This window comes from Nothoprocta perdicaria, unplaced genomic scaffold (genome assembly GCF_003342845.1).
Source record: "Nothoprocta perdicaria isolate Ctin4 unplaced genomic scaffold, notPer1 scaffold_14, whole genome shotgun sequence".
Taxonomy (NCBI): Eukaryota; Metazoa; Chordata; class Aves; order Tinamiformes; family Tinamidae; genus Nothoprocta; species Nothoprocta perdicaria.
In genome coordinates this window covers 6,312,172-6,327,791 of record NW_020454538.1, presented here as the reverse complement: position 1 = coordinate 6,327,791, position 15,620 = coordinate 6,312,172, and the positions used below count along the sequence as shown (strand labels likewise).

Sequence of the window (15,620 nt, the reverse complement as noted above, 5' to 3'; positions counted from 1 at the left end):
GAAAAAGAGTGTGGGAAGGAAAAGGGAGAAAAGCAAGTTTGTACAAATTTGTGATAGCAAACGGGGGAGGTCTGCAGTTGTGCTGAAAGAGAGGGTTAGGTGCTCAAACTAGAAAAATGGTCTGAAAAATAAAATGTAATTCATCAGAGACAAACAGCAACTGAAAAAATACACAAGCACAGTGTGTAAGGAGTGACCGGCGGGAAATCATGTGAAACATAAAAAGATCTTTGAGTAGATATTAAGCTAAGCACAAATCAGCAATGCCATGCTCTGCAAAAGATGGCAGCACTTGCTGTACGAATAGGGATGTCCTTGTGGCAGCAGGGAAGTAGTTACTGCCTGGGGCTCGGCCCTGGTGAACCCAGTGCTGGGGTGCGCTGCTCAGCGTGAAGCGCCCTGCTGAGCAGATGTCCCCAGGGGACAGGCCAAGGCCGGGCATCACCACCTTTGAAACCCCATGGAAGGAGCTGAGGTGGTTTTATCCTGGACAGAAGGAGCTGAAGAGACCAGGCTTGACTTCTAAATTGTGCTTGTGTTTCTTTATATCGTACTGGTAGTAAAGGGCTTGCAGAGCAAGGGCAAGAAAAAAAAACTTACCTAGATACTAGAAAAAGTAACAATACTTTTCCTGTGGTTCAGATCAGAACTAGACTTTAGTGCTTGTTCTGTTTAGATTAAGCAAGGCTGGTGTCATTACCTTGCCATTTATCAATAGGTCCCCTAAAAGAGGGCGTGAAACGTAATGCTGATGTTTTCAAACTAGGGTCCGAAGCTCAAATAGTCTGTCCTGAAAGGCCGATCGGTTTACATGGAAAATGTGCTTTCCTCATCCTCCTGACCTGATCCTGATCGGAAAGCTCCAAAAAGAGAGTGGGAACTGTAGTGCTTGTATCTGCAGCACTACAGAGAGGGAGAAGGGGAAGCCAAAGGGAGTCTTGAGGTGCTTGTGAGACCTGGAAGAAAGAAATTTAGGTATCAGAGTTTTGCAAAAAGACCTTATCAAGACCAGTGGAAAAGCTTATGCTTTCATATACTGTGGTTTTAGTTGTCAGATGGTTGTGGAAGGAAGTTAAGTTATTTCAGTTTTCTTATTTTAACACTTAGCATGGGAGCTGGGTCTGTTTTTCACAGTTGAGTCCAGTGTTGTAATTTGCACCCAAATCTGACACTCTGAATATTCTAAATATCTAAATAATATCTAAAACTTCTTACATTTTTATTGAAGCTGCGGAAAAGCTAACTTTCCTCAAGGCACTGTTGCATCTGTGTAGCAGAACTTGCTACTACCTGGCAGAACTTTTCAGAAGTCATGAGTCAGAATCTATAACACATTGCATGCATTAAGATAAATTAATATAGATATTTGCATATCTTAATCTGCATAGACTTGGACTTTGCAGTTCTGTAAACCTCAGTTTTCTCCAAGTCTTGAGGGATAGGTAGGTGGAGAATGGGAGGAATTTCATTAGAAGAGTTACGGTTCTGCATGGATAAATGCATGTGATGAATTTATAAAAAATATATGAATTAAATCACAGGAAAAAAAAAGAATGATGTTAGACTAAAGCTTATAAAAAGACATAGTATTTATACTTATACTTGTAACAACAGATTAAATAATATGTAAGTGTAGTTTGACCCCTGTATTTATGAAAAAGGAAAAATCTGGATAAAGAGTCTACCCAGCGATCCTCTTTGTGCTTTTTGCCCTGCCTTTACAACAGTCTTCTAAAAAGAATTTGAGATAATTTGCAGTTAGGCTTTTGGCAGGAGATTCTGTGTGGCACCAAGCACTGTTAGAATTACTTTTTTACTAACTTGATTTTTTTTTTAATTACAATCCCTAACTACAAAATACAAAAATAATGAGCAGAAATTAAATGTAAATAAAGCTCAGAAAGGGTAAAGCATAACAGAAACAGAAATCAGGTGTATTGTGTCCTGTCTTGGTTGCAGTCTTGCTCTTTGGTTTAGAAAGACCCTTTGTGCTGCTGCTTCCTCCTGGAAGTGGAGGAAGCAACTTCATAGAGCATTGGCACTATAGAAAAAAGGATGTGTTGAGGTCTGGGAGAAGAGTTTTTAGTACCTGTTTAAGGTTGTATAAAATAGATTTTTCAGTTCCTTCTATCTTTATCTTCTATATGAACCTGGTAAAGTGATGGGTGAAACAATGAGCAAATTTTAAGAAGCCCTGCAGCTTTAAGGTGTCATTGAGGTGTAGAACAGGGCAGCTAGCTTTGTTTTATTTTTAACTCCTTGGGCCAGATGGTCTTTAAAAGTCTTAAAAAATTTAAAGTGCAGTTCCAAGAAAATCTTTTGTTCTGTGCACAGAATAAAAAAGGGAAGCTGGAAGAGTGGGAAAGATTGACAGGAAGGCAAGTGTGGGTGGGCAGAGGGACTGTAGCTTAAGCTTTGCTTGAGGAACAGAGTTCTGTCCAATGTAACTATTCTAGCTAGCAAAAAAAAATCTGCCATATGGACTTGCAGTTCTTGCTGGAAAGATTTATATGCAACTGTAGGGAAAATTTTGCATTAAGAACAAGGAGATCAGCTGAAAATATTAATGCTCCATAGAAAATGAAGCATTCAGGAGCACTTTTCTGTACAGGAAAGGAAAAATAATGTATATTTCTGCTCATGCACAGTGTGGATAAAATAAGATTAAAGTTGATAGGCAAATCCCCAAACAGTTATTTGGGAGGGAGGGAGGAATGTATTTCATAGTCTTAGATGGTGTCTTCAACAAATTTCTTTGTGTGTATGTAAATAAAACTTTGTATATAAATTTTTCTTCCTTGCAGAAAACATGGTAATATCTTAGTGGATTATTTGCATGAGCAAGCAAACTCTTAATTTGAGAAAAGAAATATTTTAGAGAGAAAATTGACAAATATTTTTAGCATGAACTGCCTGAGTATCCTGTCCTGGTCAGAGATGTTCCTAGGGGTTGGCTTGTGTGTTCAGAAATTGCGATCAGACTTCACGTACGCCCGCAAGCCCGTGGTGCCACGCGGATGTGCCCGTTAGCAGGATGGCAACGCACTGCCGCTGCAAAACGCTGAGTTGGGCACATGCCCTCGTGCCGCGAGTGTGCAGCGTTTCATGCAAGCAAAACCAGCGGAAGACTAAAATGTTCCTCCCAGGCAGTGGTTCCTGCCAGGCCCTGCTCTGCAGTTGGAAGCAGTAACCGTAGCAGCTTTTCCTTCCCCAGATCAGTCTAATCGGATATTCTGCAACACGCTTGCACTACGGCTTGATCAGCTAATGAATTATGTGTTGCTCTCTGTAGCAATCATGCAAACAAAGCAGCATTTTGATAAAACTGTGTAGAACAGTAATCATCCTTGGCTGTCTCACTTTGAATATATACGTGAGTGGGAGAGGTGAGGAGAAACCTCATCTGTTACAGGAAATGACATTGATGTTGAAGGAAACGGTCTTTCCTTTTCCTGCCTGTTGTTCCTTCTGTCCATTCACCTGTATCCCTAACCCGAAGCTGCTCCGTGCCAGATGTGCTGTTAAAATGGTCCTTGCCATTAGGTGGTTACAGTGAGAAAAAGCACGAGCTTTTCCTGTTAGCCCTTTGGTTTCAGCCAGATTGCAGAGCTCTCTCACTGAAATTGGATTTCTGAGGCTACTGTAAAGTTTTTAGTTGAAGAAGCAACTGTTTGCTTTTGTTCTTTTAAAAAGTATTCATACTGATGCTTGCAAAGAATGATTGCTCTCTTCTGTACCATTGCACTTTCAATTTTATACATGCACATTGCTGAATATAAAATGATTTTCTGTCTGTCTTTACCAAGAGGGATGGAGAGGTGATTGAGAGGCAGAAACAGTACAGGTGGAGAAATAAAGAATTGAAGTTTTAGTTTCTGCATATAACTGCACAGTTCTAGCCCTAATCTATTGAAAATTGCTGAAGAACTGTGACTGAAGTCAGTCAGGATTTGAGGGTCGGTGAATCCTGCATACTACAAAATTATAGCGGTTTTTGTGTTTATGGATGCTGTGATTGCCGGGTAATTTAGATCTCCCAGTTGAGGTACCTGAGAACAACTTTGATTATCATATGTCTAACTGTAGAACCCAAGGAAGGAAACTTTGAGTGGTCCTTCTGATGTGCAACATAGTAATGAGTTTTGTCTTTGAGGTATTCTTAAGAGGAAAGTAGTTTTAGACAGGAAAGAATCTGGCAATTTTTGATACTAGTACAATTGAGATTTGCAGCTTAGGTAGATAAAAAATGTAATAAAACTTCTCATAAAACACTGGGAGTCTGTCTGAGTGTGTGAGAAGGGGAAGCGTAAATTGAAGATGCTGCCTTAACAGGGGAAGAGCTGTTATTCCGTGTGTGCTAGTTAAGGATACTTCTTTAATACACAGATTTGTTTCGTGATGACAGGCTGCAATTGCAGTGAACATCTAAGCAGCTCTAGGAAAACAAAGTTTTTTCAATGAGTGTCTAAAATGGACTTCAGTTTCCTCACATACATCTTCCTCTCCATCTTCTTCATCTTAAAAGTGAATTTCCACAGCTGCCGTGGGAGGAACGTGAGCGTTGATACAGCTTGAGGTGCAGTTCAGGGCCTCCGGGCCCATCTCCGTGATGGGGTTTGTACGTCAGTGCCCAGGTTCAGTGCCAGTGCCAGGTCCTCTCGCAAATTCCCTTATTATTTATCATAGTTTCCTTTTCTAAGAAATCCCTTTTCTGGAGCTGGAGTTTGGGGTTTTAGAGGGCAGTTTTGAAGGATTGTCCTTTGGCGTTGGATGAGTGTTTTGATAGGAAAACAACATGGATAATTTCCATGCTCCTTGTAGCAGAATTTCATGGGGGAGAAGACTGAATATGGCAGATGCTCTTGAATGCAACACTCATTGCTCATTTGATTTGGGTGGGACCACTGCTTATTTAGTAGTAAACATTTATAAATATAGGTTCTGTAGGCTCATAGTTGTACGTTAGCTTAAAGATGAAGGAAAAAGGAAGTTCTCTTAATATTTCATTTTTAATAGTGTTCAAATCTGTAGAGGAGGAATGTGGATAGAAACTCAATATTGAAATTATTAATGATTTATAATAGCTATTTGCACTATAGTTTGTATATGAATTATTCCAAGTAGAACTTAAGTAGTAGATGTATATAAGATGTATTTAAGACAGCATCAGTGGGGTTGTCACCTGACAGATACAGTCATAAAGCTGGACACGTGTCTGTTCTGAGAAGCTTTCAGTATTTTAGTCATGTCCGTTAATTTCACAAGAACAAGGCTGTGGTAAACTTAAATTAGCATTAAAATGTGAAAGTGCTGAGGCATTTTTAGCAAGTGGATTGAGATTATATTTCGCATAAATTCTTAATCGTTTTATAACCATTTTTTCCCTTGCATTGATACATTAACATTCTTGGGTTTGTATTATGTTATTGAATTAGTATTACTATTTCTAAGCTACCATTCCCAAATTTAAACATTGAATTTTATCGTAATTTGACAACAACTTTGTGTTTTACACTGACCTGTTTATCACGTTGACTAAATGTGCTTTGTTCTTTCCTAGTATTTTTCCTCTCCTGGGGAGTGTTGTGTTTTCTCCTGCTAAAACAAGATTAAATTGCTCAGATTATGAAGTAGATTTTAATCCAAGACTGTCTGGGTCATAAAATACAGTGCTGGGATTGATCTTTAGGCTGCATTTGTACTATATGGTGTTGAGAAAGCACGAGCCCCGAGCAGGGTTCACACTCTCTGCAATAGTTCAAATAAGGAATGTTCTACTGTAGTTTGTCAATCCTTTCCGCTTAGTACTCAAAAAATGAACAGTGTCATTGCTAGGACCTAGCAAATCGGTTGCGTCACCTCCTTAACATGTAAGTATATTATTTATGGTGTAATGAAGTGTGGTCATTGTCTAAACAGTTTCCTATATTGAATGCTGATCTGCAGAGAATGAGTGGCAGCCAGGAAAAGCAAAGCTGGTGGGAAAAGGCCCTCTATTCTCCCCTCTTCCCTGCGTCCCAGTGTGAAGGTAAGAAGCTCTGCATGTTCCAACCAACTTGGTCTTGCCCTTCCTTCAGAACGAAGCAGTTTTGTTACGGATTTGAATCACAAGAGGTGGAGTACAAATACCATCTTATTTGAACGCAGTAAACTTTTGTAAGAATTTTTTTGTTTTTATAAGAGAGAACAGGGATGGTTAAATTACATTTTGAATAAATCTCTAACATGCTTCTGAATAGATTTTAATTTAAAATACTTTTAAAATATTTTAAAATAAATGCAAATTTGCATATACCAGAGCCTTTCCTTAGACAGATACTACGAATTTATGATTTTGGACATGTTTTATTAAGTTTTGGAGTATTTTTCAACCTGAATAATGATTATCAGGTAGCTAATTTTGTAAGAGTGCAGAAATGGCCTTTCTGTCCCGGGTGTGTGTGTGAACAATGTGCTGGTGACTGCAAGCACGGGGCTCCTGCAGCCTCAGGGGGTCCTGCCTCTCGGGCAGGAGAACCTGGAAAAATTTTCTTTTTTCAAGTGCATCTTAAATAACAAACAAATGAATTTTGTTCCTGGTGCCTAAACTGTGTTTAAGGCAGTTTAGGTTACTTTCAAGAACATCCTCACTTCTAGAAAGCTATACGCAAACATTTGGACTGAAAGGGGGAAATCCCTGTGCACGGGACTTTGGTCTGCCCTGTACTGCTGGGACAGGTCTCTCAGGCTTCTGCAGGAAAGTCCTTACAAAATAAAAATATTTAGTGTCCCACGGTGAAGTGTCCTTCCTCCCTCCACCTCTTTGGTGATAATGGCAGCGGTGCTGTTGGTGTCACGGCAAATATACTGACTCAGGCCATCTTGGACCGCTTTATTTCCCCACAATAATCCTTCAATTCCTGCAAGAGAGTTGCATAAACTTTCTCCTGACATCTGATAGCGAGCTCCGATATCCATCCCTGTGTTTCCCCACCTCTCCTGGTCAGGAGAGGGCGCAGAATAGACACCAAGAACAGTGAAGTCCAGAACTTAGCACAAAACTGGGCTGGGTTGAATGGTGCCAGCATTTCATGTAGACCATATCGAACAAAAGCAGAGCTTTTTCCTCAGAGCTAATGTTATTCTTTCCCAGCTTTTTAACTGTATCCCATTTTCCTTATGGACATTCATTTCTTTAGGGAATGCTGATACTTGTGATCATATATATAGGGTATTATTACTGTATACTCAATGTTTATTCTGGTAGGAATGGAAACCGCAGCAGTTTACGTTATTTTGTTCTGCACTTCAGTCAGGGTCAGGCTGTTGCAGTAGATTTTGGATAGGTATAGAAACGTGTATGATCTAAACCAGCATGTGGTACATTTAAAAAAAATGTGCTGAGTTGCTTCTAATGTATAGGTAAATCTGGCTCTTTGAACCTCATTAATTTGGAAGTTTTCAGTAAGTAGCTTATTATTTGCTCATCCAGGTAGAATGTGTTTTACTAAGATATTACGCTTAGCTTTTTAAGGATATCAAGTTTAGTCTTTGCTCGTTAGAGATTCATGTGAATTAGAGTGTGAATTGTTTTCAGGGTTTTCTTGCCTGCTTTTTTGCTACATGTAAATAATGATGTTTCACAATTCTTTTTTTTCCTTTGTCCTTTGAAACGAACAAAAAACACTGTAAGAGTGCTATACAAATGCCAAGGGAGAGAATGGTGTAGGAGAATTTGCAGATGTAAAGGAAACACCCAATGGTGATGAACATCTTTTAGATTTTAATATGGTAAGTTTGTCGCTGCTTTGGGGGAGGAGTTTTTTGTTTGTTTTATAAGGCTGCACCACTACAACTTTCCTTTCATCAGCTTTCAGTCTTTGAAAAAGAAAAATGAAAATGTTGGCAGTTGAAATCCCCAAGAAAATTCCTTCAAAGCTTTTCTTTCATCACTTAAAAAGCTCTTTTTTGCCTTTGAGATTTTTCTGAAAACTTCTCACAGCGCTCAGGTTTGTACTTCTGGTATTTAAGCAAATTCAGTTTCCTTTGGGAACGCTCGTTGTTTTGCTTGCAAAAGCATGTTAAAAATGTGGTATTTCCCCCTCAGTCTCTACCTGCACCAGGCGTAGGGGGGTTCGTGCGCTGTGAGGGCAGGAAGGGCCCATGAGCCAAGGAGTGAACGGTGCTCAGGGCTCCTGTCAGGCAAAAAGCTGCTGCACGTCGTGGTCTGGTGTCATTTGTTTGCTTTCCAACGGGAAAACATCCATATCCATGCGCAGTTACTGATACATTCATTCCTGATAAAGTTTTTAAACTTCATGACAAGACTTTTTGTTGTTGTTGTTCCCTGCTGTTCTCTGACCTTTTATTTATCATGGATTAAGTCTGTGATTCTTGATTCTAAGGCAGGGACAATTGGCTCTGTAATTGTGACATGTCTTGTGAACCCCTGCAACACGTGGAGCACGTGGGGTTCTCCTTGTTGTTCCCAATCAACACTGTCAGTTTAAATCCCCAGGTTTCTTCCGTTTATGAAGCGAGATGTGCAGATGATATAAATTCTGAGGCAAAACCAAATGGCTTCAGGAAGAACATCTACTCCAGTGATAGCTCCAGCTCGGAAGACACAGCCTCGGAAGGTGGAAGTGAATGGGCTGATCCTTGTGAGGAGGAGCTTTTTTCTCGAACTCAACTATAAGAACTGCAGAGTAGAACAGATGAATTAAAAGTAACACGAGGTGGAAAACTATCCTTCCTGAGGGTCTGTAGCTCTAAAACAACAACTTCAGTTTCCTCTTCAGTTAATGGATTCAGATGTGTATTTATCTTTCTCTTCTTGCTTATTTTATAGATGAGGACACAGCTGTCCTGTTGAAGATTTTTTTTTCCCTCCCCCAAACTGTTAAATTCTTGGCTATTTGAACTAGACTAGATTGTGTTGTCAAATCAAGAATGGATGTGCATGTGCTTGTCTTAGTAGTACCACTGCTTTTTTGCATCTTAATTGCAGTTATTTTCATTCGTAACTGTAGTCCTACCACTATTACTATCTTCTTAGCATCGCAGTGTCTACAACTACTTCTGCTATTCAGAGACTTTAGCTTTTGGCACATTAGGCTTTGTTCTTTAAGAACTGGGAGATAAATACTTAACACTGTAATCTATCAGTGCCTTTCTGAATGCAGGAGAAAAGCATGAATGACTTGTCCAGTCTTCATTCAGTAAATCTCATAACTTTGAAGTAGGAACAACAGGGTTGTGCTTTAGAGACTTACAGAAACTGTGTTTTCTATCCTATGATTCCCCCCTTCCTGCAAACCAACACTGAGGATACCATGGTTTGTATTTTTGCTAACTGGAGAAGCCAAGGATTTTTTTTGTTTTAGGTGTGGAGGCAATGTGGGCTTCCTCCCCCCCCCCCCCCCCCTTTTTTTTTGTCCTTTTTAGCAACTTGCCGATATAGGGCAGAAGTTTTAAAAAGAAGGAACACCAAAAAAATACTAAACCACTGGGGTGATGTGTGGATTGTTGTGAATTTTGTAACAAGTAATGAGAATGTTGTCTTGTTGCAAACGATGGCCTTCATGTAACCTGCAAAAGCATCCTATACTGAATTAGAGCCTGGATGACTGAAACTCTCTCAAATGCTCCGAGTGTTCGATGTTTTATATGCAAAGGGTCAGTGCTTCACTTGAAAGAAATCCTGTGGCTGCTGCAGTTAGCTGCTGTTGTGGCTGTAATTAGTAAATCTCGTAGTTCATTTTGTGTTCCTGAGAGAATGTGTGGGGCAAGTTACGTGTGTGGTGGGTGGGGGTCGGGAAAGCGATGATTTACAACATACCTGTGTGATTGCAGTAGTGATTGTTGCTTTATGTGACTTGCTTTTTCAATTTTATTTTGTTAACTTAGAAAGTCGATACATTGTCAAGTTGCATCTGTACAAGACTATCAACTCCTTGTGCTTTTAACACATTATGCAAAATGTATAAGCCAGGAGGAGCAATATTTGCAAAACTAAACGTTCTAAGTTTTTACCAACTCCTAGTTTAAAGAACAACATCAGAGCAACTAATCTATACAATAGCAGCATGTTTATAACATCAGAGAGTGCAGAAAGTCCAATACTGACTTGAAAAGCTTAACCGTTCATTTTGACAGGCAATAAACCTCATGAGAACGATAGTTGTTTGAAACGTGAGCTGAACTGGCTTTGAAATATGTTCTGTGCTAGGAAGGTTTTCATAATAACTGGGTTTGGTTGCCGTTTTTCAATTGATAGTGTCAGAATTAAAATACATGGTTTAAAATAAAAAAATGCATCATTCTCTGTGCAACGTTTTAATTGACATCCTTACTTAAAATTGGCCTGATTGGTCATTACCCAAGGACTTTATTTTGGTCCTCCTATTGAACTATATGTTTTAAGGTTTGTATTCATACAAAAAAATCTTTTGACACTTTACAGGTTTTTTTCTTAATTTATTTTCAGACTTTGGATAGATTTTTATATATTTTACTTTCTTCTGGAGCTTCCTTGAGAGGTTGTTTAGCACCTGCACTGAGAACTATTTAACTGTAAACATGAAAGTTTAAAAAAAAAAAAAAAATTACACACAAATTCTTCAAATCACTACAGTGAAGAATGGACTAGAACTTCATTCTAGAATAAGAAATGACCAAATGGATATATTTCAAACACAAACTTCAGCTCAGTTTGTTTTGGATAGAGCTGCTTCTTGGGCAAGAAAGGGCTCACAAATAGCGAAGGTGTTGCTTATAGTTACATTATGGCATGTAATATTCCAGCACCTTTGGGGGAAAATAAAGTGATATCTTGAGCTTGGGCAATAACAAATTGTCTTTACTTGTTTTCATAGTTTAATGGCTAAAGCTCTAAAGCTTTCAGTGAGAGTTGAAGTGTGGTTTTTAGTTTTTCTGTATGGATAGAGACACACACAACAACAACAAGAGCATTAAAGGTTGGCAAACGCTGAACCGCACTGTGGTATGAAGCGCATTGCATATCCATAGCACTGAAGTATCAGTTTTCCATTCCTGGGCTGAAATTTGTTTCTACTTTTTGCTTCAAGTGGTTGTATTGTTCTGATTTCACGTACACCAGAGTAACTGATTTTGTTTTCTTGTGGAGTTACTTAACACCAAATAAAAATATAAAAGGACAATTGGATGGGGTGTGTGTGAGTCTCTGTGTGTTCATTTTCTTTAGCTGAGGTATATAATTTAGAGCGAAAAACCCAGCAATTAAGAATTAAACATTCTTGAGTAAGAGATACCATGAGGCTTTCCAATTTCCTTTTTCCGTGCTGTAAATTTTTAGCATCTATTTCTATGCATCATGTCACTGCTTCTGTAAGAACTGCATCTGCTACTGTAATGTCCTGGCGGTCATGCAACCAAATTTCACCTTGTGGAGGTACAAGAAGCAATAAAAAGTACAGTCTGTGTTTGGGTAAAGATCATATTCCAAAGAATAACTTGCCTTATCATCCTTACCTGCTGTTGTGTGCCACCAGTACCGAATGGAAATTCCAAATACAGAATAGAAATGTGTTGAGCATGTATTTTTTGCAGTCATTTATTTGAGCAATCGTGAATTTTTACGGTTGTTAGTGTTTTTATTTATACCCTTTCAAAAGGATTTTTCTCTTTTTCCTGTTATATTTTCTTTTTGCATTTCATAACATCTAATTTTTGTTTTGGTCTTTTTTACACATCTTCACATTGCAATGTCATTTAGCTCCTATTTTCTTGACTGCGAATTTCTTATGTGGCAACTGAGTTTTCTTCAAGAAGTCGCAGTTCTTATTCCTATTTATAAAAACAAAAAATCCATTTTTTTCTATAATCTTCAGAGGAGAAATGTTAATTCCTTTGAAGCACTACAACTATGTACAGAGAAATATCAATTGGTTCTGTTCTTTACCTAAATTGGATGATACCGGGTTTCACCTTTTCATCATCACAAGTCTTAGACAGTCACCCATTTTCAGTCTTAATGCTCTCTTTTTTTTTTTTTTTTTTTCCCCCCCCCATAGGAAATTCCAGTAGGAAGTTCACACATCTTGGGCAAAATACCTTTTGTACTGCAGAAATAATCTGTTCATTTTTGGAAACATAATTTAAATTCTGCCTGCTTAAGAGCACGCATCTCTCTATAAGATCCTTTTTTTTTTTGATACTTTTTGATCAAGTCATAATCTTGCTCATTGCTAAGGATCAGGGGCACTGCCTTTTTTTGCACCATAAAACATGCACTAACTGGTTTCCCAAAAATGCAAGTAATTCTACAAAGCAGGTAGGGAAAAGATGCATGTTTGAGCCCTAGTCTGATACTTCCTGAGTGGACTTTTGTGCCTCCCAGCACAAGGGACTGTGACAGGGATGATGGTCTGCAGTGACGCTGGGCACCCTGCCGCTCCTGCCTGCGGGAGCTGAAGGGACCCGTGACTGGGAGCGATGGGAGAGCCGGTCGGGAGCTGGTGATGAGCGAGGGACCGTGTGGGTGACCAGCCCTGCGTGGCTGCCGCGTCCCTGCAGAACGCAGCCCCTCGCCTCCGTGCGTCTGGTGGGATATTGAAATTACCCGTCCCAAGAGAGACAGGGAACTGCCAAGCTGACTCGGATGAAGCCCTGTCTCTGAAAGCTGCCTGCGTGATACTTCCTTTGTGATTAATGAAAATTCAGTCGAGATGTTTTCATCCAGTTATTAACAAGTTTCATCCAGTTACTGCTCTTTCAATCTTTTTGAAGTTTCCAAAGAGAAGTAAAAGACTAAGCAGAGAATGGATTTCATACATTTAGAGGTACAAGAAGCGTGAAGGAAGGCTGCTTTTCTGCTACCGAACTCAAAATAAGGTCTGTTATTTCACCCATTTTTTTCACATTCTGGAAAAAAATCAGTGAGCCAAGACAGAGTGTACCAACCTCCTTGTGCTTCCCTGGAAACAGTAGCTGCACAATTGCTGCCTTGAATTCTACTGGCATGAGCATGGGGGAGTTTTAGGATAGGGCCTTGAAAAACGCATTTTTGGGAGATAAAATTTTCTCGCATTGATCCATTATTATATCACGTAGACTTTTTTTACTCACTGATCGAGCTTCAGTTGCCAGTAGTGAGTAGCTCTACGTAGTGAATAATTTCTGCAGATCATGGACAAGATGGTACTAAAGACATAAAGATTTTGCCCCAGAAGGTTTTCTTTTAAAAAAAACACGACTTATTTTGCAGGTTTACTCGACTCTTAAGTCAATGGCAGAGCACTAATGACAACTGCATGGAGTAAGCACTAATACAAATGTTTCTGAGCGATTATTTCATTTTTGTCCTTTTTGCCAGACTGCGGTGCTACAGATTAGTGCAAACACTGCATAACATTTTAATTTGTGTTTATTTAAGAAGCATTTAGCAGATTCTAAGGAACTCGGAAGAGAAAGAATGTATCTTGCATACCACCAAAGGAACTTATGTTTTTGGTTTTTTTCTTTTCCCTTGGGTAAATGCTTTGTAAACATTTACCTTCATGCTAAGTCTTTTTTTAAATAGCTTAAAGAGTCAAGTGGATTTAGAGATCAAAAATATTAAGGCTATGTTAGGAAAAAAATATGACACCAAACCCAACCTTTTTATCGCATTTCTGCATTTGTTGATTCCTACTTGTAGACCATCTGTCGTCACAGGAACACTTGATTTTTCAGCATGCCCTTCTGCATCAACAGCTCCTTTAAATTTTGCACAGCTGGGGAAAAAATAAAAAAGGTTCTAAAAGGATCCCTTTGCACTCAGCTATATATTTATACTTCCTATTACCATTTTATTTATATATTTTTATATATATTAATTTAGTAGCTAGGAGATCCCACCCTTCCACAGGGGTATGTGACATTGTATTTAGTTGTATAATTTCAGCCCTTCAGTATTTGTCAATACAGAGGAACGATAATACCCAATTTTATAGATTGATACTATGTTACCACGGAGGGAGGTGGCTTTAATCACCTCCTAATGCAAACCCACCTAGAACTAATGCTAGTTACTGCTGCAAAAAGTCAACTTTTGCTAATAGCGGAAAAGTATTACCCTTTTCAACTACATACAGTGTCATTCACATGCAATTAAGGGTGTATTTCATATTGACTCATGATCTTCTGTTAAAGCATTTTGTGGCTGACCCTGGTGTTTGTACAGTACCCAACCCAGTGGGATCTTGGTTTTCTTATGCACTTTCTCAGTGCAAAGAAAGGGAGAAAATTGGCCGTGGGTCTTAACTGCAGAATAGGAAGGGTTATCTGTGATTTGGAAGCGGGAAAATAAGCTAAGGATGGGGACCCAAAGGCAATCTGAGTGTTAGGCATAAATCCCTATATAACTACTGACCCAAAAGGTGTCTCAAGTGCCCTTGGTTGATTTGAACCTTTTAGCTGTACTTTGCACCCTGTTACCACTGAATGATTTCCCATGGCAGACTTGTCTAATAGTTTCTTCAACCCAAGTAAAATTACAAATATAAGAGCATTGTTATTTTCTTTGGAGAAACTCCACAGACTTAAAAGAAAAAAAAAAAAGGTACTGTGTAACTAACAACTTGGGCACAAGATTGGTGATACCATGACGAAGATGAGATGCTCTATGGTCTAGCTGCTCCAACAGAAGAACTAAATCCCACTCTACAAAACAAAATAAAGGAAAATGTTAATAGCGAAAAAGAATTTGTTACAGTGAATCCTCCAAAATAGCATCTATTTTTTGCATATGAGCAGGCTTAAACTGTTTTAGAGTCACTGTGCTTTTCTTTACTCTCCATTAACAGTTACACGCCAGCTGTTTTACAGAAGTATCAGGGACTTTCAAATGATTTGATGAATAGAAATACGCTTTTTTTTTTTTTTTTTTTTTTTTTTTTTTTTTTTTGTCAACATTCATTATTTTATGTGCTTTTTGTTACCCATTAGACAAATCCATGGAGACAAACACCAAAACTCTGGCAGAAACAATGACTGTAGATGTGTAATTTTGGGTTGACAGTGGCTTTTTAATGCCTACTTTCAATGAAAATATGCATGCAGTTATGTCCTATAAACATCTATTAATATAGATAGTGCACTAAACTACCACAAATAAGTCAAAAGCATCTCTATGTGATGTGCTGATGCTCAGCATTTTTACACCATTGACTGTCAACTAGTTTAAAGCCACATAAAAGAGCAGAACTCCCACGTTTCATGGTGAAGGCAGGAGAAGGGATGTGTGTCAATGGGCTGAGGTGAGAGGGAACAGTTTGAGAGGGGGATAATGACAGGCACGAGGCTGGGAAGCTGAAAAAGGTCATGGATAAATCAAAATACACGAAGGATGCCCCAACACAAAGATGCTCCTCTGAGCATTAATGCCCTGACTAACGGGAAAAGTCCACCAGAACGTGGCTACATCTTCACTGACGCCCCAACCTTAGACTCCCACAGCCCAAACTTGCTTAAAACACCAGATTTCGCTTTCGTCTTAAAAAACAAACGAGACAAAACCGAAACTGCGGGGGGAAGGCGGCTCAAGATGGCGGCCGCGCCCTGCCGCGCACGCGTCTGCTCCGCGGCGGGCGGAGCGGAGCGGGCCGGGCCGGGGCGGA

At 39.2% G+C, this 15,620-nt stretch overlaps 1 protein-coding gene across 3 annotated transcripts in view; it reads left to right on the top strand.

Annotated features, from left to right (window-relative positions):
* KIAA0232 (KIAA0232 ortholog) overlaps positions 1-10,897 on the top strand; it is a 43,236-nt gene extending 32,339 nt beyond the window's left edge. Inside the window, exons 6-8 of one of the 3 annotated variants that reach the window (XM_026034132.1) lie at positions 5,947-6,028; positions 7,673-7,770; positions 8,498-10,897. In XM_026034132.1, the coding sequence (XP_025889917.1) occupies positions 5,947-6,028; positions 7,673-7,770; positions 8,498-8,677 (360 nt within the window). In that variant the 3' untranslated portion in view covers positions 8,678-10,897. Of the gene's footprint in view, positions 1-5,919; positions 6,029-7,672; positions 7,771-8,497 lie in introns of all 3 variants that reach the window. The other 2 variants (XM_026034131.1, XM_026034133.1) reach the window with 2 other exon arrangements.
* The last annotated feature ends 4,723 nt before the right edge of the window (positions 10,898-15,620 follow it).